Source organism: Heterocephalus glaber, unplaced genomic scaffold (assembly GCF_053883595.1).
Source record: "Heterocephalus glaber isolate CG9 unplaced genomic scaffold, H.glaber_assembly_v1.0 deba00001429, whole genome shotgun sequence".
Lineage (NCBI taxonomy): Eukaryota > Metazoa > Chordata > Mammalia > Rodentia > Bathyergidae > Heterocephalus > Heterocephalus glaber.
This window is the reverse complement of record NW_028258294.1, coordinates 12,374,264-12,397,696: the sequence shown is the minus strand read 5'-3', so window position 1 is coordinate 12,397,696 and position 23,433 is coordinate 12,374,264. Positions and strand designations below refer to the sequence as shown.

Sequence of the window (23,433 nt, the reverse complement as noted above, 5' to 3'; positions counted from 1 at the left end):
TGTTCATTAGTGAGATTGGCCTATAGGTCTGTCTCCTTTTCAGTTGGGTCTTTCTCTGCTTTGGGGATCAAGGTGATGCTTGCTTCTAGGAATGAATTCAGGAGTATTGCTTCCCTTTTAATTTCTTTTTTTTTCATTTTCTCATTAATTCCATTCCCTTCAATTTCACTGAAGAGTTGAAACAGTAGTGGCAGTAGTTCCTCTCTAAATGTCTTGTAGAATTCAGCAGTGAAGGCATCAGGACCCAGGCATTTCTTGGTTGGTAAGTTTTTAATTACGTTTTCAATTTCATTGATTAATATTGGGTCGTTTAGAAGTTTTAGGTCTTCTTTGTTCCACTTTGGTAATTCATACATGCCTAGGAATCTGTCCATTTCTTCTGTGTATTCTGTCTTACTGGTATATAGGTTCTCGAAGTAGATATGGATGATCCTCTGGATTTCTGCTGGATCCATTGTAATTTCACCCTTTTCATTCCTAATTGCATGGTTTTGGGCCTTTTCTTTCCTTTTTCTTATAAAGTTGGCTAAGGGTTTGTCAATTTTGTTGATTCTTTCGAAGAACAAACTCTTGGTTTCATTGATTTTTTTTTGTACTGTTCTCTTAGTCTCCATTGAATTGATTTCTGCTCTGATCTTTATAATTTCCTCCCTTTTATGAGCTTTGGGCTTGTCCTGCTTTTCTTTTTCTAGAAGCTTGAGGTTCAGCATCAGATGGTTTAATTGGGCTCACTGTGTTTTCCTAATATGTGTATTCACTGCTATGAATTTCGCTTGCAAGACTGCTATCATTGTTTCCAACAGATTGCAATATGTTGTATTGTCACTGTCATTTAATTGAAGGAACTGTCTGATTTCTTCTTTAATTTCCTCGACCCATTGGTTATTCAGAAGTGTGTTGTTCAATTTCCATGTGTTTGTGAAATTTTTTTGGTTTCTCTTGCTATTGATCTCCAATTTCATCGCACTATGGTCTGATAATCTACAGGGGATAACTTCAATTCCTTTGCACTTAAACATGTTCTCTGAGCGAGTATGTGGTCTATTTTGGAGAATGACCCATGTGCAGCTGAAAAGAATGTATATTCTGATTTTGTGGGGTGAGACCCTCTGTAAACATCTGTTAAGTTCATTTGTTCAAGAGTTCAAATGAGTTCTAGTGTTTCATTACTTATTTTTTGTCTAGTTGATCTATCTATTTGTGACAGTGGGGTATTGAGGTCCCCCACTACTTTTGTGTTAGTACGTATATGACTTTTCATGTCCATTAGTATTTGTTTTATATAATTGGGCGCACTAGTGTTTGGTTCATATATGTTTATGATTGTCATCTCTTCCTGTTGAATTGTTCCATTTACAGGGATGTAGTGTCCTCCTCTGTCTCTCTTAATCAGTGTTGGTTTGAAATCCACTTGATCTTCAGAGGATAGCTACTCCTGCTTTTTTGCAGTTCCCTGATGCATGGAGTATTGTTTTCCACCCTTTAACTTTCAGTCTAGAGTTTCTTTTTGAATTAAGTGTGTTTCTTGTATGCAGCATATTGTTGGATTTTGCTTCTTGACCCATTCTTCCATTATATTTCTTTTGATTGGTGAATTGAGACCATTAACATTGATGGTTATAACTGATACCTATTGACTTATCATTGTCATGATTTTTTCTTTTTATTGGATTCTCCCCCTTTACATTTAATTTCTTGTCTTGCCCAATGGATTCATTCTGCTTTGCTTCCTGGGGTTGTGATCCTCATTGTCTGTACCTAGGATATTATCTAAAATTTTTTGGAGTGCTGGTTTGGTATTCATGAAGTTCTTAAGGTGCTCTTTGTCATGAAAGTATCTTATTTCTCCATCAATTTTGAAAGATAGTTTTGCGGGGTACATCAATGTGGGTTGGAGGCTGTTTTCCTTTAGGGCTTGGAACACATCACTCCAAGCATTTCCTGCCCTAAGGGTTTGCGATGGGAAGTCTGCTGTGATTCTGATGGGCTTTCCTCTGTATATGATTTGTTTCTTTTTTCTTAACTGCTTGTAGGACTTTGTTCTTCTGTTGGTTTCTGGAATCTTTACAAGTATATGTCTTATGTGTAGATTTTTTTTGATCAAGGCTATTTGGAGTCCTATATGCCTCACTTATCTGTATGTCAAGTTCTTTTGCCCTGCTTGGGAAGTTTTCTGCCATTACTTCTATGAACAATTTTTTTATGTCATCTACACTGTCTCCTGTTTCTTGGTTGACTCCAATCCGCCATCAATTTGATGGCGTGGGGGGGGAGTACTATAAGCGCCCGCAGGGCTCACTTCCTCTGTGCTGGGAGTGGTGAAATGGCGGCCTGGAAGCCCCTTCCTCTGCTCTGCGAGCAGTGGAACAGCAGCCCGGAAGCCCCTACCTTTCGGCTGGGAGTGGTGGAATGGCAGCCTCTGTGGAAGCCCCTTCCTCCTGACTGGGAGTGGTGGGTGGAACAGCAGCCCAGAAGCCCCTTCTTCTGGGTTGGGAGCGGTGGAACAGTGACCCAGGAGCCCCTTCGTCTGGGCTGGGAGCAGTGGAATGGTGGCCCGGAAGCCCCTTCCTCTGGGCTGGGCATGGTGGAAAGGTGTCCCGGACCCCCGTCCTCTGGGCTGTGAGTTGTGGAATGGTGGCCCAGAAGCCCTTACCTCTGGGCTGGGAGCGGTAGAAATGCAGCCCGGAATCCCCTTCCTCTGTGCTGGGAGTGGTGGAAAGGCAGCCTGGAAGCCCCTTCCTTTGAGTGCATGTATAATTTTCCTTTTCACTGGTAATAAGCACCTTTCACACTGTTAGATATTTTATGGATATCTATAGACAATGGTTATGTATTCATTTATGATTTCCTGTGATGTGTGGCTTTCTCCAGGCAAAGGGTGGAGGTTATGAAAGTGAAGATGCTTATCAAAATGCAGAGCTAGTTTTTCTGGATATCCATAATATTCATGTTATGAGAGAGTCATTACGAAAACTTAAGGAGATTGTGTATCCAAATATTGAAGAAACTCATTGGCTGTCTAACTTGGAATCTACACATTGGCTAGAGCATATTAAGGTAAGTAAAGTTCACTATTTTTTATACAAAGCTTTCTCTATTTCTTTGTGTGGGCTCTTATAATTGAAATTAGAATGAAGGCAGCTTCTCAAACGTGAAAAATTGCTAACTGTTTTGATACTTGGAACTACTAAATTTTGATGTTTGAATGACTTAGTTTCCTATGTTATGCATATACACGGTTCTATTCTACTTCTTACTTTCCCAGCCTGAGTTCTATTCATCCTTCAGATATCAGTTCATATTGTACTTCTTCCATAAAGCCTTCCCAGACTGAACCTATTTCTATTTTATCTGATCTCTTTACTTTCCTTTTTCTTTCCGTTTAATCAGTTAATACTGATCTTTGCTCATTTGCTTTTGTATGTCAGATGTCATATATTGCTAACTCATGAAGACCCACACTAGATAAAGCACACTTCTTTTTTGTCACTTCAGTAGCTAGGGAAGCCCTATCTGTATAATAGTCATTGCATGCTTTGTAAAGCTATCTTTCTGGTTAGAGGTAGAGTGGTTGAACAGAGGATACCATTTTGAGTGTTATTCGCTTGAAGAATACCAAGTGAACATTAATTTACTCAACATACTGATTTAATGTTTGAAGCACCAGACTTAGTTAATATAGTTACATATTTTCAAAAATGCCTTGAATTTAGTAATATGTTACCAAAATATAAATAACCATGTAAATTAATATTAGGAAATACAATTTTTCATGTTAAAAAATTAGGCTTATACTCTCATTAAAATCTCTGAAATTAAGAGAATTGGAATGCCAAACTGAACTAATTAGAAGTATAATTATGGAATATTTTCATTGTTGTTTTTCTTTAAGAAGCTTTATTGCCTTAATATAGACAACTATAAATACTACTTAAGAGGTCATGTTCATGTGGCCCATCTATTATAGTGTGCAAATATAAAGCCGTAAGACTTGACTTGAACCTAACATAAATTGCTGTTTGCTTCTGAAAAATCCCTTATCATTTCACTAGCAAGTACATTCTTTCAGAAAGGCTGGCTGTAACAGAAGCAAGTTTCCCTAGGGGTGTAAGACATACAGTATAGCTAGACTATTTTCTCCTCTGCCAGTCCTTACACCTACAAGTCTTACCATTTTCTTCAGATCTCTGCTCAGCTATCACCTTTCTCAGAGAAGCCTTTCCCAGCTGTTACTCCATGCAAATTGAAAGTTCTACCAGCACTCTGTATATCCTGCTGAGGTGCTTTTATACTAATTGACATCCATCTGATAATACTGTTTACTTTCTTGTTTATTTTTTTGTCTGGCTGGGTTCCCCCAAATAGAATGTAAGCTGATACTTCGTTCTCTTCACTGCTCTACCTCCATCCCCTTGAGCAATGCCTGGGCTCCACAAATGTATTAGAATGAATGAAGACTTATTCTGGATAACTTCCTGGTTATTCTTAACTAAGCTTTTGGGTTAGTGATTCTTAAGTATGCATTTGAATAATAGGTGAGACCTTTAGAATACTGACAGGATCATTAGAGAATGGGAACCAGGCACATTTTTTTTTAAATGCTCACAAATGGCTGATAGATACATAGTCAAGTTTGAGATTGCTTTAGCACACTCTATTTCCAGAATATACCCATAGTTACAATCAAAGGAGATTATCATGAGATTTCTAAGCCTACATAATCTTTCCATTCTGATCTGTTCTTTAAGAAGAATAAAACTATACAGTTATTGCAGAAAAGAATGGGGCTGTATTGTTCAGTTTTAAAGATATTTTAGTTTTGTGTTTATTATGATCACTGTTTAGTTTTCAGTCAACACTTCAGAAAAGGTAAATTATTTTGCAAAGGGTTTCTGTGTATATATCAAAGTAAAGGTCAGAATCATTTTAGGTAGCAGGTAAATTGATGACATCTGATGAGAACTTTTATGCATATTGTTAAAAAAGTAACTTACTTTAAAGTTCATACTGTGCTTGCTATGTGTTCTGTGACATAAAATCTTTAATAATTGCTATAGAATGTTTTACGAAATCCAATATTATTGCTTTCACATAATGATTCTAATTTAGTTAAACGTTGTTTTAAATAAGGCTTAAAGATAAGACTTTAGCTGGCACAGCAATTATTCTTATTTAAACAGATGATATTGGAATATTTGATGATTCTACAAATCTTTAGAACTTAATTCCTCTAAGAAAAATCTTACTTACATTGTTGTTTAGTGCCTGAGGCTTTCATTAGGGTACTGTACTTCACTATGCAAATTAATAGGAGTCTATGTTTATGAGATTTTCTAGTTTTAAATGCAAAATTTATATATTTTCTACCACTTAAAAAATTTTGTTTTTTCTCCCACGTTCAGAGGGTCATCCCTAGTAAAACTGTAGTAGTAATTTTTTCCTGCAATACTATGGATTGAACCCAGGAAGAAGTATTTAATATTTTAAAAACTTAATTTGGAAAAATCTGTTTTCCAGCTTATTCTTGCAGGGGCTCTTAGGATTGCTGACAAGGTAGAGTCAGGGAAGACTTCTGTGGTGGTACATTGCAGTGATGGTTGGGATCGTACAGCTCAGCTAACTTCCCTTGCTATGCTCATGTTAGATGGATACTATCGAACCATCCGAGGATTTGAAGTCCTTGTGGAAAAAGAGTGGCTAAGCTTTGGACATCGATTCCAACTAGTGAGTAAAGAACCTTAACTCCGATATACTGATCATTTATCTAGAAGGGTAATCTTGTGAGAACTTTTCTGTTTCTTTTGCAAAGTTTTAGAATATCATACTGTGACTGCAGCCTGGAGCCAGCCTAGGTTAGTGATTTTTAAGTCTGTATGTGTGTTTGAATGATAGACGAGACTTACTTATTTAAAGTAGTGATTTAGGGTATTTGGAGAATGGAACCTCAGATGACTCATGCATAGTCAGATTTGAGATGGTTTCATAGTACCCTGTGGGTTACTATTTGTGGATTTTTATTTACCAGGCATCTTACCCCCTTAGTCTTATCTTGATCTCTACCTAGAAGTAGCAGATATTCATTCAGTGATGTCCATGTGTTTCTCCTCCAAAAGAGCATTTAAAATTAATATAATCTAATATGGTTATGCAGTTACAGGCCCTTCTACCTCTTCTGTAGATGTATAAAGAGACAAAGGCTTAAATATTATTCTTGAAGTAGCTATAGAAAGTCGTATTGCTCACACAGAAGCAGGGTCTAAAAAAATCAAGCTGAAAATAAAAGAAATAATAGAATAAAAAAATGAAAATTTAACCGAGTTGGGAATAAAATACAGCTTCTCTGTTATGCTTATGGTACTAAAACTATGTGTAGTTGTATGGAAATGACAAAGCTTGGTTTTTTTTATAACAAAGTTTTGAGTCAACTATTCAGAAATTATTTTTATGTTACCAGATTTCAGAATTGGAAGGGGCTGAGAGTCCATGCATTCATAGTTACTTGGACTAGTCTGTCCACAAATCCAAAGTATGATGTAACAAAAAGGCAAAAGTATGCCTGTCAAATGATTGTTTAGTCTCATTAATGTCCCCAGAAGTAAGCAGCACATTCTTCCATGAGCCTTTCCAGTTTCACTCAGGAAAATTACTTGCTACAAATTTCTTCCTAATAGTGAAATGAAATTCACTTGCCATTGTTTACATTCCCTTTGGAGACATGAAGAACAAATTATTCCTTATCCCTTCAAATATTTGAAGGTAGCTATCTGCCCACATTACCCATATCAAGTTTTTGAGGTTGAACGTCCTTTTTGTTCAGACTCTCTTCTGCATCGCAGTTGTCCTGTGGACTTTGCTCATGGATTTCTGTAAGTGTGGTACTCAGGAGTAATTACAGTTCTTAAATAGAGGATCGAGATGCTGTTATGACTTGCCTTTGCTTTCTTGTTACTTCATACTTTGAGCTTGAAATTAAGTGTTCAAGTGGCTTTCAGCTGTGCTTCTGCTAAACACTACTTGGAATCAGGAAACTGGTGAACAGTAACTTTCTGGTCTTTGCTCTTCTCATGTGTTGCCTGTGTATGTTAGTTATAATAACAGTTTAGAGAAGCATTATTTTCCCAAGAAGGAGAAGCATGGCAAGCAGATAATATGGATGGGAATGAGCAATGACCATGGCAAGAATAGACTTGAAGGAGAGGTGGATTTAGATAATTCATGCAGGAGGGGATCCAGGCTGTCAGAGGACATGGTTTCTCTAGAACGTGGTTTCTAGGTAGTCGTTTCCCTAGATTAGTTGAAAGACTTTGTGAAAGGCCTTAAATGCTGCTCTAACATTAACGATTTTTGCCCCACAGCTGAGTATGTTAGCATTTATATAAACAGAAAGAATGTTTAGTCTGCTCTTTTGAACTTAAACTGTTAAATATAATTGACATTTTTACTATCTATTCAGATGGTTCACACTGTGGAGTCCTCTGTACAATATACTTATGAAAAGACCATTTAAAACTACTCTTCAAATAGTGATTTGTTCAAACTCATCAACACTTAGGGCTGTTGGAAGTTGGTATGGATTTCTCAACTCATAAATTCGGTACTATTTCTAGTTTTATTGTAAAAGCAGTATTTTGACAATTAAAGAACACCCAGTCAAGAGAATATTCTCATATGATTAATGTAGAGGTACTAATTCTCAAAAATTTTGGTTTTACACCTCCTTTACCCTGTTAACGATTATTGATGACCCAAAATAACTTTATCTGGGTTATATCAATATATGCCATATGACAATACAGTCCAATTTTCAAACATTTCAAAATATTTGAAAATAATTCTATTATATATTAATATTTATATCTGCTTCTTAGTCTGTTGTGGTGTGTTCTTTTGAAATATAAAAGGAAAATCTGTCCAGACACAGACATGTAAGTGGACAAGCATTTTTTTCATTAATTTTATTGGTACATTTTAGGCATACAATATGATGGCATTAATCATTAGGAATTTGTACCTTTACATAATATATCTTGGTTCTTATTTTTTCCCCATTTCTCTGCCCTCCCTTCAATCCCTTTATCCCTCCCTATTTACAAAGACTTTGTTTCCATTTTTTGCTTTTCTCATGCTTCTTTCTCTACTTTCCTTTCTCCTACCCCTCCCACTTCCCCTTCCCCTTTGCCCCCTTTCTTCCTGTTTCACATTATCTGTTCTATATTTTGATCCTTATTTACACTTTCAGTTTCTCAAACCAGGGAAACTATTTGCTATTTACACATCTGTGTACTATTTATTTCACTTAAGAGTATGGCCTCAATGTGCATCCATTTAGCTATAAATGTCTAGTTTCTCATTCTTTATGGCTGAATAGTACTCTGTTTTATAAAAAACCACATTTTCTTTATCCATTCTCCAGTCGATTGGTAATTGGGCTGTTTCCAAGTTTTAGCTATTACAGACCGTGCCCCTATGAACATGGGTGCACAAATATTGCTGTGGTCTGATTCTTTTAATTCTTTTGGAAAGATACCCAGCAGAGGAATAGCTGGTCAAGTGGGACCTCTAGTCCTAGTTCTTTGAGGTATCTGCCTACTGATTTCCACTGGGGTTGCACCAGTCTACATTCCTATCAACAGTGGAGAAGGGTTCCTTCTTCCCCATAGCCCTGCCAGCATTTGTTATTGGTTAATTTCTTGATAGCAGTCATTCTTTGTGGAGTGAGGTGAAATTTAGTGTTGTTTTCATTTGCATCTCTCAAATGACCAGTGAGGTTGAACATTTTTTTGTATGTTTATTTGCTATTTCTGCATCTGAGAAATGTCTGTTCATTTCAGATGCCCATTTTTCGATTGGGTCTTTAAATATGGGAGGTCTGTTTTTTTTCACGTTCTTTATATATTCTAGACAGTAGACCTTTGTCTGAGGAACAGCAGGTGAAAATTTTTTCTCACATTTTGTCATGTCTCTTCATGCTGTTGGTGGTTTTACTTTCTGTGCAGAAATGTTTTAATAAGATGAGATCCCACTTGTTGATTATTTGTGTTCACATGCGACTGAGGTTTTGTTCATGAAATCTTTTCCTACACCAATGTCTTCAAGAATTTTACCTAACCTCTCTTCCATCCAGTTTAGTGTTTCTGTTTTAATATTTAGATCTTTAATCCATTTTGATTTTAGATTAGTGCATGGTGAGAGATATAGGTCTTGTTTTAATCTTTGGCAAGTTGAAACCCAATTTTTCCAGCACCATTTCTTCAAGAAGCTATCTTTTCTCCAGTGAGGGTGTTTGGCTCCTTTGACGAAGATGAGGTGGCTGAGTGTGTCTGGACTTGTTTCTGCATCTTCTAATCTGTTCCACTGGTCTTCAGGTCTGTTTCTTTGCCAGTAACATGCTGTTTTTATCACAGTAGCTTTGTAGTACAGTTTCAAGTTGGGGATTGTGATACCCCCTACCGTGTCTTTGTTGCCTAGAATTACTTTTGCTATTCTGGGTCTCTTCTTGTTCCAAATAAATTTTTGGATAGTTTTCTCAAGTTCTGTGAAGTATGCTGTTGGAATTTCAAATGGGATTGCATTGAATCTATATAGCAGTTTTGGAAGTATGGCCATTTTCGCTATATTGGTTCATCCTACCATTTAGCAAGGGATGTCTTTCCATTTTCTGATATCCTCTTTGATCTCTTTTTTTCAGAGTGCTGTAGTTTTCAGAGTAGAGGTCTTTGATTTCTTTTGTTAGGTTGATTCCTAGGTATTTCATTTTTTGGGGTGCTATTGTGAAAAGGGTTGTTTCTCTAGTTCCTCTCTCATTAGTCTGTTGGTTTTTTTTTTTTTTGGTACCAGGGATCGAACTCGGGTCCTTGCATTTGCACAGCAGGCGGTGAATAGTCTGTTGTTTTTGTACAGGAAGGCTATTGATTTTTGTGTGTTGACCTTGAATCCAGCCACTGCACTGTATTTGGTTATTAAGTCTAGAAGACTTTTGCTGGAGTTCTTGAGGACCTCTATGTAGAGTATCATGGTATCATGTCATCCATAAATAAGGACAATTTTACTCCTTTGTTTCCTGTCTTTACTCTTTTTCTTTCTCTTGTCTAACTGCTATGGCTAATGTTTCCAGAACTATATTGAACAGGAGTGGTGATAGTGAACATCCTTGTCTTGTTCCTAATTTTAGCATGAAGGATTTCAGTTTTTGACCATTTAGTATGATGTTGGCTATTGGTTTTTCATAGATTGTAGGGAACAGGGAAAGGGAATGTTACTAGAACCTCTGCAGTAAGTCCTAGTCTCTTGTGAGCCATGACAGCACAAGGCAAATTAACTTATTAGACAGAAAAGATAGAAAAAAATGAGACTTAGAGAAGAAGCTGAACTTTGGGCCTGATCATTGCTGCTCTGGGCCACAAAGACAAAAAGCTCTTGACCTTGCCACACCTTTATTCAGTAGATCAGGAGAAACAATTGTAACAGATAACTCTGGGCAGAGTTCAGTATATCAGGAGAATAACAAATGTAAAAAGGGATTCAAAGGGCAGTGGAGGTGAAAATCCCAAAGGACAATGAGGAACTATTCAGATGAAGATTTTTTGCCTCCCCAGGATGTCTTCAGCTAGTGTAATCTTGTCCTGTAGCATCACAGCATCACTGGACCATTGAAGTCTTAGCTGTGACCAGAGGTCAAAACAGAGTTATATCTTGACATGCCATAGCTGGCCTGTAGGCTGGAAGACTAGGCCCTAATCATGATTTAATTGTGAAATGATTTTTCCCCAAAATTATTTAGAATTGCTCCGACAATGGCTTTTATCAGGTTGATATAGAGACTGTCTATTCCAATTTTCTGTAGGGTTTTTATCATGAATGGGTGTTGGATTTTGTTCAACGCTTTTTCTACATCTATTGAGATGATTATATGGTTTTTGTCCTTGGGTCTATTAATATAGTGTATTACATGTATTGATTTGTGTATGTCGAACTGAACCATCCCTGCATCCCTAGGATGAATCTCGCTTGGTCAGGGTGTATGATCTTCTTGATGACCCTCCGTATTCTGTTTGCCAGTATCTTCTTGAGGATTTTTGCATCTATGTTCATTAGGGAGATTGGCCTCTAGATCTCTTTTTTGGTTGGGTCTTTCTCTGCTTTTGGGATCAAGGTGATGGTTGATTCCAGGAATGAATTCAGGAGTATTGCTTCCCTTTTAATCTCATTGAAGAGTTTAAACAGTAGTGACAGTATTTCTTCTCTACATGTCTTGTAGAATTTAGCAGTGAAGCCATCAGGACCTGGCCTTTTCTTAGCTGGTAAGTTTTTTTTTTTTCGGTACCAGGGATTGACCTCAGGACCTTGCGCTTGTGAGCCAGGCCTTGGAACCAATGAGTTAAAACCCCATCCTGGTAAATTTTTAATTATGTTTTTAATTTCATTAATTGATATTGGTTTTTTTAAGAATTTTTAGGTCTTCATTCAACTTTGGTAATTCACATGTATCTAGAAATTTATCAGTTTCTTCTATGTTTTCCATCTTATTGGCATAAAGGTTCTCAAAAGTAGGTATGGATGATCCTCTGGATTTCTGCTGGGTCCATTGTAATTTCACCCTTTTCATTCCTAATTGCATGGATTTGGGCCTTTTCTTTCCTTTTTTGATAAGGTTGGCTAAGGGTTTGTCAATTTTGTTTATTCTTTCAAAGAACCAACTCTTTGCTTCACTTTTTTTTTGTATCGTTCTCTTAGTCTCCATTGAATTGATTTCTGCTCTGATCTTTATAATTTCCTCCCTTGTATGAGCTTTGGGTTTGTCCTGCTCTTCTTTTTCTAGAAGCTTAAGGTTCAGCATCAGGTTGTTTAATTGGGCTCGCTCTGATTTCCTAATATGAGTATTCACTGTTATGAATTTCCCTCGTAAGACTGCTTTCATTTTGTCCCATAGATTTCGATATGTTGTATTGTCATTGTTATTTAATTGTAGGAACTGTCTGATTTCTTCTTTAATTTCCTCTGTGACCCATTGGTTATTCAGAAGTGTGTTTTTCAATTTCCATGTGTTTATGAAATTCTTGTGGTTTCTCTTGCTATTGATCTCCAATTTCATCGCTCTATGGTGTGATAATACACAGGAGATGACTTCGTTTCCTTTGTACTTAATTAAACATGTTCTATGAGCGAGTATGTGGTCTGTTTTGGCAAATGACCCATGTGCAGCTGAAATGAATGTGTATTCTGATTTTGTGGGGTGGAACACTCTGTAAACATCTAAGTTCATTTGTTCAAGAGTTTGATTGGGTTCTAGTATTTCATTGCTTATTTTTTGTCCAGTTGTTCTATCTGTTTGTGACAGTGGGGTATTGAAGTCCTCACTACTGTTGTTTTAGTGCTTATTTTATTTTTCATGTCTGTTAGTATTTGTTTTATATAGTTGGGCGCACTAGTGTTTGGTTCATATATGTTTATGATTGTCATCTCTTCCTCTTGGATTGTTCTCTTTGCAAGGATGTAAAGATGATGTTCTCTTTGTCTCTCTTCATCAGTGTTGGTTTGAAATCCACTTGATCTGCAAAGAGGATAGCTACTCCTGCTTTTTTTCAGGTTCCTGTTGCATGAAGTATTGTTTTCCACCCTTTACAAAACTTTCAGTCTAGAGTTTCTTTTTGAATTAAGTGTGTTTCTTGTGTGCAGCATATTGTTGGGTTTTGCTTCTTGACCCATTCTGCCCTTCTATTTCTTTTGATTGATGAATTGAGACCATTGAGAATTGAGACCATTAACATTGATAACTGATACCTATTGACTTATCATTGTCATGACTTTTTCTTTTTGTTGGATTCTATCCCTTTGCATTTAATTTCTTGTCGTGCCTGATGGATTCATTCTGCTGTGCTTCCTTGGGTTGTGATCCTCCTTGTCTTTTCCTAGGATATTGTCTAAAATTTTTTGGAGTGCTGGTTTGGTATTCATGAAGTTCCTAAGGTGCTCTTTGTCATGAAAGTATCTTATTTCTCCATCAGTTTTGAAAGACAGTTTTGTAGCGTACATCAGTCTGAGTTGGAGGTTGTTTTAGGGCTTGAAATAATTTACTCCATGCTCTTCTTGACTTGAGGGTATGTGTTGAGAAATCTACTGTGATTCTGATAGCCTTTCCTTTGTATATGATTTCTTTTCTCTGCTGGTAGTATTTTGTTCTTCTGTGCAGTTCTGGCATCTTGGCTATTATATGCTTAGGTGTAGATTATTTTGATCATGGTTAGTTGGAGTCTTTTTTATGCCTCACTTATCTGTATGTCAAGTTCTTTTCCCCCACTTGGGAAGTTTTCTGCCATTATTTCTATAATTTTTTTTTATGTCATTTGCACTATCTCCTGTTTCTTCATTGACTCTGCAGTCTTATGTTATTCTTCTTTGCATCTTCTAGCAGCTGGTGAATTGACTTATTGCGGTACATTACTGTTTCTTAGAAATTTTTCTTTTCCTTGTCATTAATTGCAATCCTGTCTTCTATATCTGAAATTCTGTCCTCCAATTGGCTCATTCTGCTGTGTAAACTTTCAATGGAGTTTTTAATCTTCTGGATATCTGTTTGTATCTGTTTTATGGATTCTATTTGTTTCCTATGCTAGCATTCCATGATGTCCTTCAGCTCCTTCATTTTTTTTTTATGTGCGTCTGCTCTAGAGTTATTAATCATGTCTTTCACTATGGACACAATCTGTTGTTATCTAAGAAATTATTTCTGATTTTATTTTTTCCAGATCCTCTTTCATTGCCAGTTCAGGGAATCCAAGTGATTGAGAATCAGATTGTTCCATGTCATTGCCCCTTAGGGTTGCCTTTGGTGATCTGGAAGTCTGGTTTTGAGTCTTCTTTATGTGTCTTATCATTTCAACAGATGCAATCTGCTCTGCCTTTGTTGAGGTGACTCTCCTCACTCAGTGGGCTTCAATTCTCAGCAAGCCTCAGAGGGGCCTTCTCTCTCCTGCTCACCACTGGGGCAATTCCTGGGTTCAGAATGATGGCCTTCTCTGCACTGCACTATTGTCTGGGCGGGTTTCTGGCTGGGTCCTGCGTGCCTGCACAGCTGTTTCCTAGGCAGACATTTGGCTGAGGCCTATGGGCTCAAGCCTCAGGTTTCTGGGCAGGGCCCTAGCTGGGGCCTTCACACCTGCACCACTGTTGTCTAGGCAGGCCTTTGGCTGGAGCCTGCATTCACTTAGCAATGATGTCTGGGCAGGGCCCTGGCAGGGACCTGCTCACCTGAGCTGCTGTTGTCCAAGTGGGGCTTTGGCTCGGGCTGCCTAAGGTGCTGGTATCTGGAAAAGCATTTTTTATTAGCTTTTCCAGGAAATCACGAATATTTTTATTTAATACTATGCCAAAACTTGAGAGATGAATGTTTATTAAAAGTTAGCTATTATGTGGCATTGAAAACTAAGTGATTTTTTTGTTCTTGCCTGTTAAATTCCATTGATTTTTTTGGGGGGGGGTTAGTTTATGCATGCATGATTTTGTAACATCATTGGTTATCTGGAAAGTTCTGTCTTACTGAGTTATACAGATATCCCCAACATTAATATATTTCATAGTACAATATCATAAAATTACATCCATTAATGTCATCACTGACATCAGAAGTATTTAAGGTCATCGTAGTGGGTAAGAGTTTTCCAAAAACCTCATTTTCACCCAAAAGTCTTAATTTTGTTGTTATTGTTTGGTTTTGAAACAGGCTCTTGCTGTGTAGTTCAGGCTAGTCTTGACCTCACTACATAGCCCAGGCTGGCCTCAAATTTGTGGTGATCCTCCTCTTTCAGCCTCCCAAGTGCTAGGATTATAGGTGTGCAACACCATACCTGGCTTCAAAAGCTTAAATTTTACGATTAGTGATACAATTTTTTGTTTTTCAAAAGTGTCTGCCAGATATTTGTCTTAATAACCATAATTGATATATAAATTATTGAGTATAAAATGATGTTCTGTGGCAAAGTGATAATTCTCGTTGTCCTGTGTCAGTGTGCACCAGAAGCACATTATGCATTTTCTTTGGGCATTAATATCTGACAGGGTAGAATACAGTTATTTCCATTGCAGTTTGGTGCCACAGCTTTGCTTGAGTCCTGCTAAGGCAACACAAGTTTTATCCTGCATTGCTTTTACTAAATGTCAAGACACTGGAAAAGGCAAATAAAGATTTTTATAGTATTATTATAAAAATAACTCGGACCTGAAAGCCTCCAGAAGTCTATGAACTATACTTTTTAAGAGTGAATCCATGCTTTGGGATAAGGAGCAGGGCTCTGCCCCAATAATCAGTGTCAGAGGTCCTTAGGAAGAAAAAAGAAGGTAGCAGTGGGTGACTGCAAGTTTGGAAAGTGAATGTCAAGTACTTTGGAAAAGGTTTCAAAGATTTGTGCTACTGTTGTTCCTCCTGATAAGAGGTATCTTTCATTCACTGGCAAAGATATTAAAAGAGAAGGTGCTTTCTGAGACCACTATACAAGTAACTAAATCTCCAAGACAAAAATCTGGGCTCTGAAGTGTGCTCCTTGCTCTATTATTAATCTTTAAGGTCTGGTTTTCATTTATTAAGCAATGTGGTAATTCCTTTTACAGGTATCTCATTTTAGAAAAACGTAGCAGTTTGTACATGAAAATGTTAATAGATATTTCTGCTCGGTAGAATTATGGTGATTTCTTCTTCCTTTGTAATGCTCTTTGAAAAGATTTTTTTTTAATTAAAAAAATACTAAACAAATATTGCTTTTGTTGGAAAAATTATTTCCATTAAAAAGTGAAATATCCTAAATACATTCACTCTGTTTGCTTCAGAGAATTGGCCATGGAGATAAGAACCATGCAGATGCAGACAGATCACCTGTTTTTCTTCAGTTTATTGACTGTGTCTGGCAAATGACAAGACAGGTAACATATATTACATACCTCCTTCAAGCTCAGAATTGGGAGATTTGGTCAATGATTATCCTATAGTTGATGTGAAATGGAAATTCTTGTAAGGTATTCAAAAGAAGTAGACTCATCAGTTACTGTCAACATATATTAAATTAAAATTATTTGGAGGGGGTTATATTAAACATTTTACAGTTTGATTCCATTAGCATTTCAGTGGCATTGATATTCTGCAAGGCTTCCTTCTTTGTTTTGAATAAATAGTGTTAAATAGAACCTACAAGTACATTGCTAAGGGAAGTAAAGAAAGAAGCTATATAGCTCAAGCCAAATTGTGTCCTATTCCAAGTAATTTTAACTATTTTAAGGGAAAATCTGTTTGGATAGACATTATAGCAAAGTTAGTAACAGATTCGGTTGTTTTTAGGCATGGAGAGAACTATGGTTTTTAAACATTCTACAAGCTTTCTAACAAACATTTGTTTGAAAAGTTAATATAAATGAATTTCATCTTTTGAAAGATACTAGAAGACACCAAAATACACTTGGCTTATTATAGGAGGACAGGGGTCAGTGTTTTAGAAATAAGAAAGTAGTTACTACAAAATTAGTTTAAATCTATCTGTTTATTTGATAGAATTTAAGATGCTTTATAGTGGCCTTTTAGACATTGGCTATCGGTAATATATTTTCCTCCTGAACATACATAAAACATGTTACCTAGTCATATTAACAGTCTAAACAAACATCAAATAAATGCTTGACTTACATAGTCATTTGTAAAATAGGGCTAGTAGGTTGTGATTAGCCACATTCTGGGTCTATTCCCATCCACATTCTCATCTCCTCACCCCTGGGATCAGGAAGCAGTTGTTGAAAGGCCTTTCATGTTATTACTATGTAAAGAAGACAGAATACTCATCTGTTAAGAATTATAAAAGCCGTAGCAGAAATTACTGCTCTATTTCAGTTTTGTTGAAGAAATGCCCACTATTAAGCTATTTTCTCATAACAGCAATAGGTTTGCCAATATGATGAATGAACTGCAGATTAGTCCTTTAGATTTAATGAGTCAATGTATTTATACTTGGCTAGCAAATAAGACTGTTAAGTGTGTGACAAACACAGGACATGGGATTTATTAAGTGAAGGAATAAGATGTAACAGTTTTTTATAGTCAGCTGGCTTTTTGTTACTGCCATATGCTTGATCACCTGCTTCAGCCTCAGAGCCACAAAAATTACTCAGGGCCCACTAATTGCCTTTCATTGCCTGAGAAGCCTACCAAGTTACCATGGCCTTAGCTTCCTAAAATTAGGAATTTGTAAGGCCAACTTATTTTCATCCTTATTCTCACTGCCAGCAGTTTATGCTATTTTCATCTACTATCAGGGTAAAGACTTCCAAATAATAAAAACCTGAAAACAATACTTTCCCCATTTGGCAATCCAGATATTCATGGAATTTTTTCATTACCTTGTAAATGGTACAGTTTCACATAGAAGCCTTAGACTAATTTTGAAACGTTGATAGGATGGATTAAACTATTAATTTTATCTTTTTAGGATCCTTTGATTAGTCCTCCAAAATTGCATTGTGTAAAATTAGGATATTCAATGAGACCCTTGGCTCTTGTTAGAGAGAGGGTGATGCCAAAGTGTAGTGGATTATAAGAAATTCTGATTTGACAGGATATTCCTTGAAAAGTAGATTGATTTATAAATTATCTGCACTTCTATGTAGTATAATTACTTTTGTGTATTACTCATATTTTCTGAACACACTGTTAATATTTAATTCCTAACAGCAAACTTATGTTTATGTTGTTGAAAGTTTATAAAGAAAAATCTTACCACGGACAGGTGAAGACTGGACTTGCCAAAACTTGCTTGGCAGCAGGATTAGGGTTTAACAGATTTAAAGAACCAACAAACAAAATGGGCAGAACATTCAGACTTGCTGCACAAGAAAAAGAAATTCTGGGAGAAATTACCTCAGAAAAGTGGTAATTTTTTAACCACACTAAGCAGACAATGCCCTCAAGAGCTTAAGATTTATAGTTCTGAATGTTGTTAATTTTAAATACCATTACAGAGGATCTACTCATGAAAAAAATGAATATACTTGAAAAAATGTCTCAATTATGTATTTGTGGTGTTCAATTTACAGTTTCCTACCGCATTTGAATTCAATGAGTATTTCCTCATTACCATTTTGGACCACCTATACAGCTGTTTATTTGGAACATTTCTCTGTAACAGTGAACAGCAGAGAGGAAAAGAGGTAAAGAAATAGCTATGAGCCCTACATCCTTCCACTGTCCTTACTATATACTTTTCTCTCAAGAATTCACTTTGCCAGATGTCAATTAAAGTAGTTGTTTTGGATATTATTTTTCATCATATATGTCATATTTTATGTGCTGTACTTTGATTACTTCTGTTATACAGCTGGAGGTGATATATTCTGAAATATGTGTCATAAGGCTGAAGGTGCCAGGTAACTGTCAGCTGAGTTCATAAGGTGGGAATAGTGTTTGCTGAAGAGAACTGAAAATAGTGGGACCACGGGATTACCAGTGTTCCCATTATTCCCTGAAGGACAGAAACCTTTCAGAAGTGGATGTAGAAAATTATAATTAACAGACAACAAACCCTTGAATGAATGGGGAGCTCAAATCTCAAAGTATATTATATTCTGCATACAAATAAGACAAATTATGTTTTTTAAATTGTAAAATAACACTGTAAGATTCAGACACCAAACAAATACACAGAAAAAGTTTTTCATTACCCATCTTCCTAGAGGTATCACTGTTAAGAGGTTGATATTAACTGCTTATAAGGATTATATTTCAAGTTCTCATCTTCACCTATATATGAATATCTTAATCATTTTCATTGGTGCCACATTCTGTATCAAATTTTACTCTAAAAAAAATGAACAACCACAGCCTAAAGAAAAACGGTTTATTTTGGCTCATGGATTCAGAGGGTTCAAATCCGTGGTCTGCTGGTTCCAAGGCAGAACTGGTATGGTGGAAGAAAGCTGCTCAACCAACATCAGCAAAGAAAGCAAGAGCCAGAGTGAGAGAGATACACCCTGTACAGACATGCACCCATGATCCAGTCACCTTCTGAAAGCCACATCTCTGAAACACTTATACCATAACACATTAAAAGGTAGCTTATTTTTGCTTCCTTAATGGTGGTACTCACTATTGTGAAGATTAAATAAAGCCATCCAGAATACCACAGAAACTGCTATGTATTAAGTTCTTCCTAGACTATTAAGTACTTTGAATGCTCTATTGTATCTTCAGTTTCTGGCATTAAGTGAAAGAAAGTATTTCCATGTGTGGGAAGGCAGTAATTTAAGGAATGTCAGATAATTAAGAACGGCATAAATTCTGGTTACTTTGTGAACCTTAGTAGGATTCATTATATCTTGACTTGAGCAAATTTTTAAACTCAATTTGCATAATACAGATCAAGTCTTTTGTGCATTTAATGGCCTTTTAGTGTTCTAGAGTTGTGTAAACATTACCATTTAATTTCTGAACATTTTCATCACTCCAAGTAAGTCCCACACCTGCTAGTAGTGAAAACCCATTCTCTTCTAATGTCTGCTAAATAACTAACCTACCTGCTACCTCTGGATTTGCCTCTTAATTCATTTAAATGGAGTCATTTATTATGTGATTTTTGTGTTTGGCTTTCATGTAGTATACTGTTTTCAGGGTTCATCTGTGTTGAAGCAGGTATCATTTATTTTTATTGCTGAGCAGTGTTCCATTATGAGTATTTTGTTCATACAGTCATTATTTGATGGGCTATGTTTTTTCTATTATGAATAATACTGTTTGAACAAAGTTTTTGTTTAGACCTTTTCAAATGTGTTAGGAATGGAATTGCTGAGTCACATGATAACTTATGTTTAACTCTGAGGACTTGTACTTTACCAGTACCCTTTAGTTTTTAGTGTAAAGTGTCCAAGTCTACACCGCCTTTTGTGGAACCTTTTTACAAATTTCATCTAAAGTATAGCTTATGGCAGAATATATTTTTCCTTTTTACAGAATCTTCCTAAAAGGACTGTGTCATTGTGGTCTTATATAAATAGCCAGTTGGAAGACTTTACTAATCCTCTCTATGGGAACTATTCCAATCATGTCCTTTATCCAGTAGCCAGCATGCGCCACCTAGAGCTCTGGGTGGGATATTACATAAGGTGGAATCCACGGATGAAACCACAGGTACAGTGTATGATGGGAATTTTCATTTGTGCAACCCAGCTCTATTAGATCTGTATCCTTCCATTCTACCTATTAATAGATATAATTGTGGAGTAGAGAAAGCACATTGGGCTAGTCTCTATACCTGGTTCTTCTGACTTTGTAGATTGGACAAGTTTTTGTGCTTTCCTCCTTTGATTAACTTCTGGGAGTCTTATTCTGAAGCTTTAGGAAAGTAAAAAGTCCAGTAAAATTCTGGTACAGAGGGACTTATCAAATGTTTACTACTTAAAACTGTTCAAGGCTAAAAATCTGCAACTAAACAACAGAGAATCTTTTCAGTATTGGCTTTTTAATTATTTGTTATATTTGTAAAAATACCAGTTCCACAAGGAGCTCCATAGTGGAAATACTTAGGGGCACTGGAAAAGAACAGTGGTGACAATATCTGAACTTAATTTCCACTGATAGGTTGAGAAGATGGGATTCATCTCAGTCACTAAAAGAACAGACTGCAACATTTAGGAAATGGTGTGACCTTGGGTTTGGCTAGGACTGCCAGTTGAGTAATTTTGTCTTGCTCTTGTAGGAACCTATTCACAGCAGATATAAAGAACTTCTTGCTAAACGAGCAGAGCTTCAGAAAAAAGTGGAAGAACTACAAAGAGAAATTTCCAACCGATCAACCTCATCCTCAGAGAGAGCCAGTTCTCCTGCACATTGTGTCACTCCTGTCCAAACTGTTGTATGAAAGAACTATTAGATTAGGGGCATCATCGCTATGAACTCATTACAGTGGCAGCTTTATGAGTAGAAATTCTTCCGTATTTGAACACTGTTACGAGAGAAAAAGTTCAGATACTTTATTTTGTCTAAGATGAGTTTAGAACTATGGCAGTATGGGTGGCTCCATTTGTAATTATACATTTATGACACTAATCTTATGTCACCCAAAAGATACTAAAATATTTCAATTCTGGATCCATAGTGGGAAATACTTTGGGATCTGGATAAGAGCAAAATACAAACCACTTTAGAAATATACCACTGGATGGAAGAAAGCTCACTGCACAGAGAAATGTTTTCAGACCAAATTGACATTGAAATTTTGTGATATATTGCCTTGCTGTATGACAGATTAAAATTATATAATATTCCTTTCATTTATTGTAATTGATTGAAAGTGATCCACTTTCAACCTCCATGTTTTTAAGAGTACAAGGCACAAATATAAGAATGTTATGGTATAGTTAAAAATTGCTGCTAACATTGTTTATATGCTTTACTAGTGTTTTAGATAGCTGTTCCACAATGATGCTTTATAGACCTGTTTTGGGGAGGATGAAAGGGACAAAGCAGCAGCCATTATGAATTGAAAGAATTCCATATGCTTCAAAATTTGTCCAGTTACAAGAAACATCATGAAAAGTATTTTAACTTTTGTGGGGGGGGCGGTACTGGGGATTGAACTCGGAAGCTTGCGCTTGCAAGGCAGGCGCCATAACCACTGAGCTAAATCCCTGGCCCATGAAAAGTATTTTAAAAACTCATTTATCCCACTTTATTTTACTTAATGCTAACTGGCAAGTTCTAAGGCAATATAGACTTCTTAAGTTTGTATAGTTTATGGTGGTAAGTTGTGCTCAAAACTTAAATTAGTTTACTATTTTCCTTTGCAAATTCTATAATTCCATCAAATGATTAAGTCTACCAAAGAATATATTGCATGTAAAGATGAATACAGTCTCAGTGCCAGTAAAAGAAATCTTGCTTCACTATTCGCCTGAGTTTGGTGCTGGTTTAAACATTTGACTCCCAAATGTCTACTTTATATATAAAGAGCCATACGTAATGTACTGTAACAAAGGAGCTTCTTATCCCTTGGTCTTTTAATTAAAAGAAATTTCAACTAATTTAAAACTTTGTCCTTGTCCAGAGCTGATTATCTTGGTTTTTTTAACCCTTAAAAATGTTAGACATTTTTTTGAGGAGTATTTGCTGCAAGTGGAAATGTTTAATTTGAATCCAAGTCAAACAAATACAGTATTTTTACATTTACTAATTCAGTATAGTCTAAACCTTAGCTATGCTGTTCATCTTCCAATAAAGATACATGGTTTCTATTTAGTACATCCAATACTAGCAAAATTGGTACCAAAATGATTTGGTCAGTGTGAAATTTGTTGTAAGAAAATTTAAACAGGGTATTTTAAGTAGCCAATCAGTATTAAAGCTAAGAGCCTTCAAATATTTCAAAAATCCATTCTCTATTCCATTTTCATTGATACCTTCATCATTGTGGTCTGATACAAGAAAAGTATGCTAAACACATCAAAGCATTTTAGTCTTAATGTACTCAACTGTATTTCAAATTTCACTCAACAGTCAGAAGAAATTAAGTCCACATCTTCACATTCCTGTTCAGAACATTCCAGTAGCTTCGCTTACCCAATCTTCCAGGCACAATGTATTATACATTTAAGCACTTAAAGTAAGCCCCTGGCTTATGTGTAGGAGAGAAAAACACTAGCCCTTTTATATATTTATACACAAGACGTAGTATTTCATTGGCAGTTACATATCTTACAACTTTATACCTATGAATTTTTTGTACAGTGTACTTTTTCTTTTATGATCAAGTATATAAAATTTAGACAAGTATGATAAAGTTGAAGCTGCTCAGCTTCCTGTAATCGTCTTTGCCTATGCCTTTATTCTGCTCTGCATACTTCAACTGTTACCAGTTACTGTATTCACAAGTCTCCCATGTAAACTGCAGATACAGCCCACTTTTGAATTGTTCTTAGGATTAGTTCCGATTTCCTAGTTTAGGCATCATCTCTTCCTTCAGAAAGTTACTCCATCACTTCCTTCTCTGCCATCCCCCACCTTCCTGTGTGTTCCTTCAGCAGTGTACTTGGCTGTTACCACTACATTCACTGTGCTGTATCGAGGTAATTCAAATGTCTTATCATGAATCTCTAATGCACTCAGCTTGGTGTCCATGTTGGTATCTTACACATAGAAGAGACGTGTAAGACTGAAATAGATGAGACACAGGAAATGTTTACTATGTCATTAGAGCAGTTTCTCATCTTCCTCAGGACTATGGACTCATCACTAATTCATTACTACAAACCTGCTCATCAGGAAACTGTATACACAAGCAGAAGTTTACAATTTCCTGGGAGATTCACAAATATCTCAAAATCTATGCAAGCATACTAAAGAACTCCTAACTGAAGAAAATTTAACAAGAGGCTTAACAAGCCTAGTAATCAGCTAGAAAAATTCATGGTTGT

The 23,433-nt window shown here is 36.3% G+C and overlaps 1 protein-coding gene across 8 annotated transcripts in view; it reads left to right on the top strand.

The window, feature by feature from the left end:
* Positions 1–22,051, top strand: part of Mtmr2 (myotubularin related protein 2) — a 96,961-nt gene extending 74,910 nt beyond the window's left edge. For all 8 annotated transcript variants that reach the window (XM_004838073.4, XM_013069645.3, XM_087212313.1 and 5 more), the window contains 6 exons: positions 2,872–3,057; positions 5,518–5,724; positions 15,820–15,912; positions 18,067–18,180; positions 19,976–20,152; positions 20,721–22,051. In XM_004838073.4, the coding sequence (XP_004838130.1) occupies positions 2,872–3,057; positions 5,518–5,724; positions 15,820–15,912; positions 18,067–18,180; positions 19,976–20,152; positions 20,721–20,882 (939 nt within the window). In that variant the 3' untranslated portion in view covers positions 20,883–22,051. The remainder of the gene's footprint in view (positions 1–2,871; positions 3,058–5,517; positions 5,725–15,819; positions 15,913–18,066; positions 18,181–19,975; positions 20,153–20,720) is intronic.
* Positions 22,052–23,433: the final 1,382 nt, after the last annotated feature.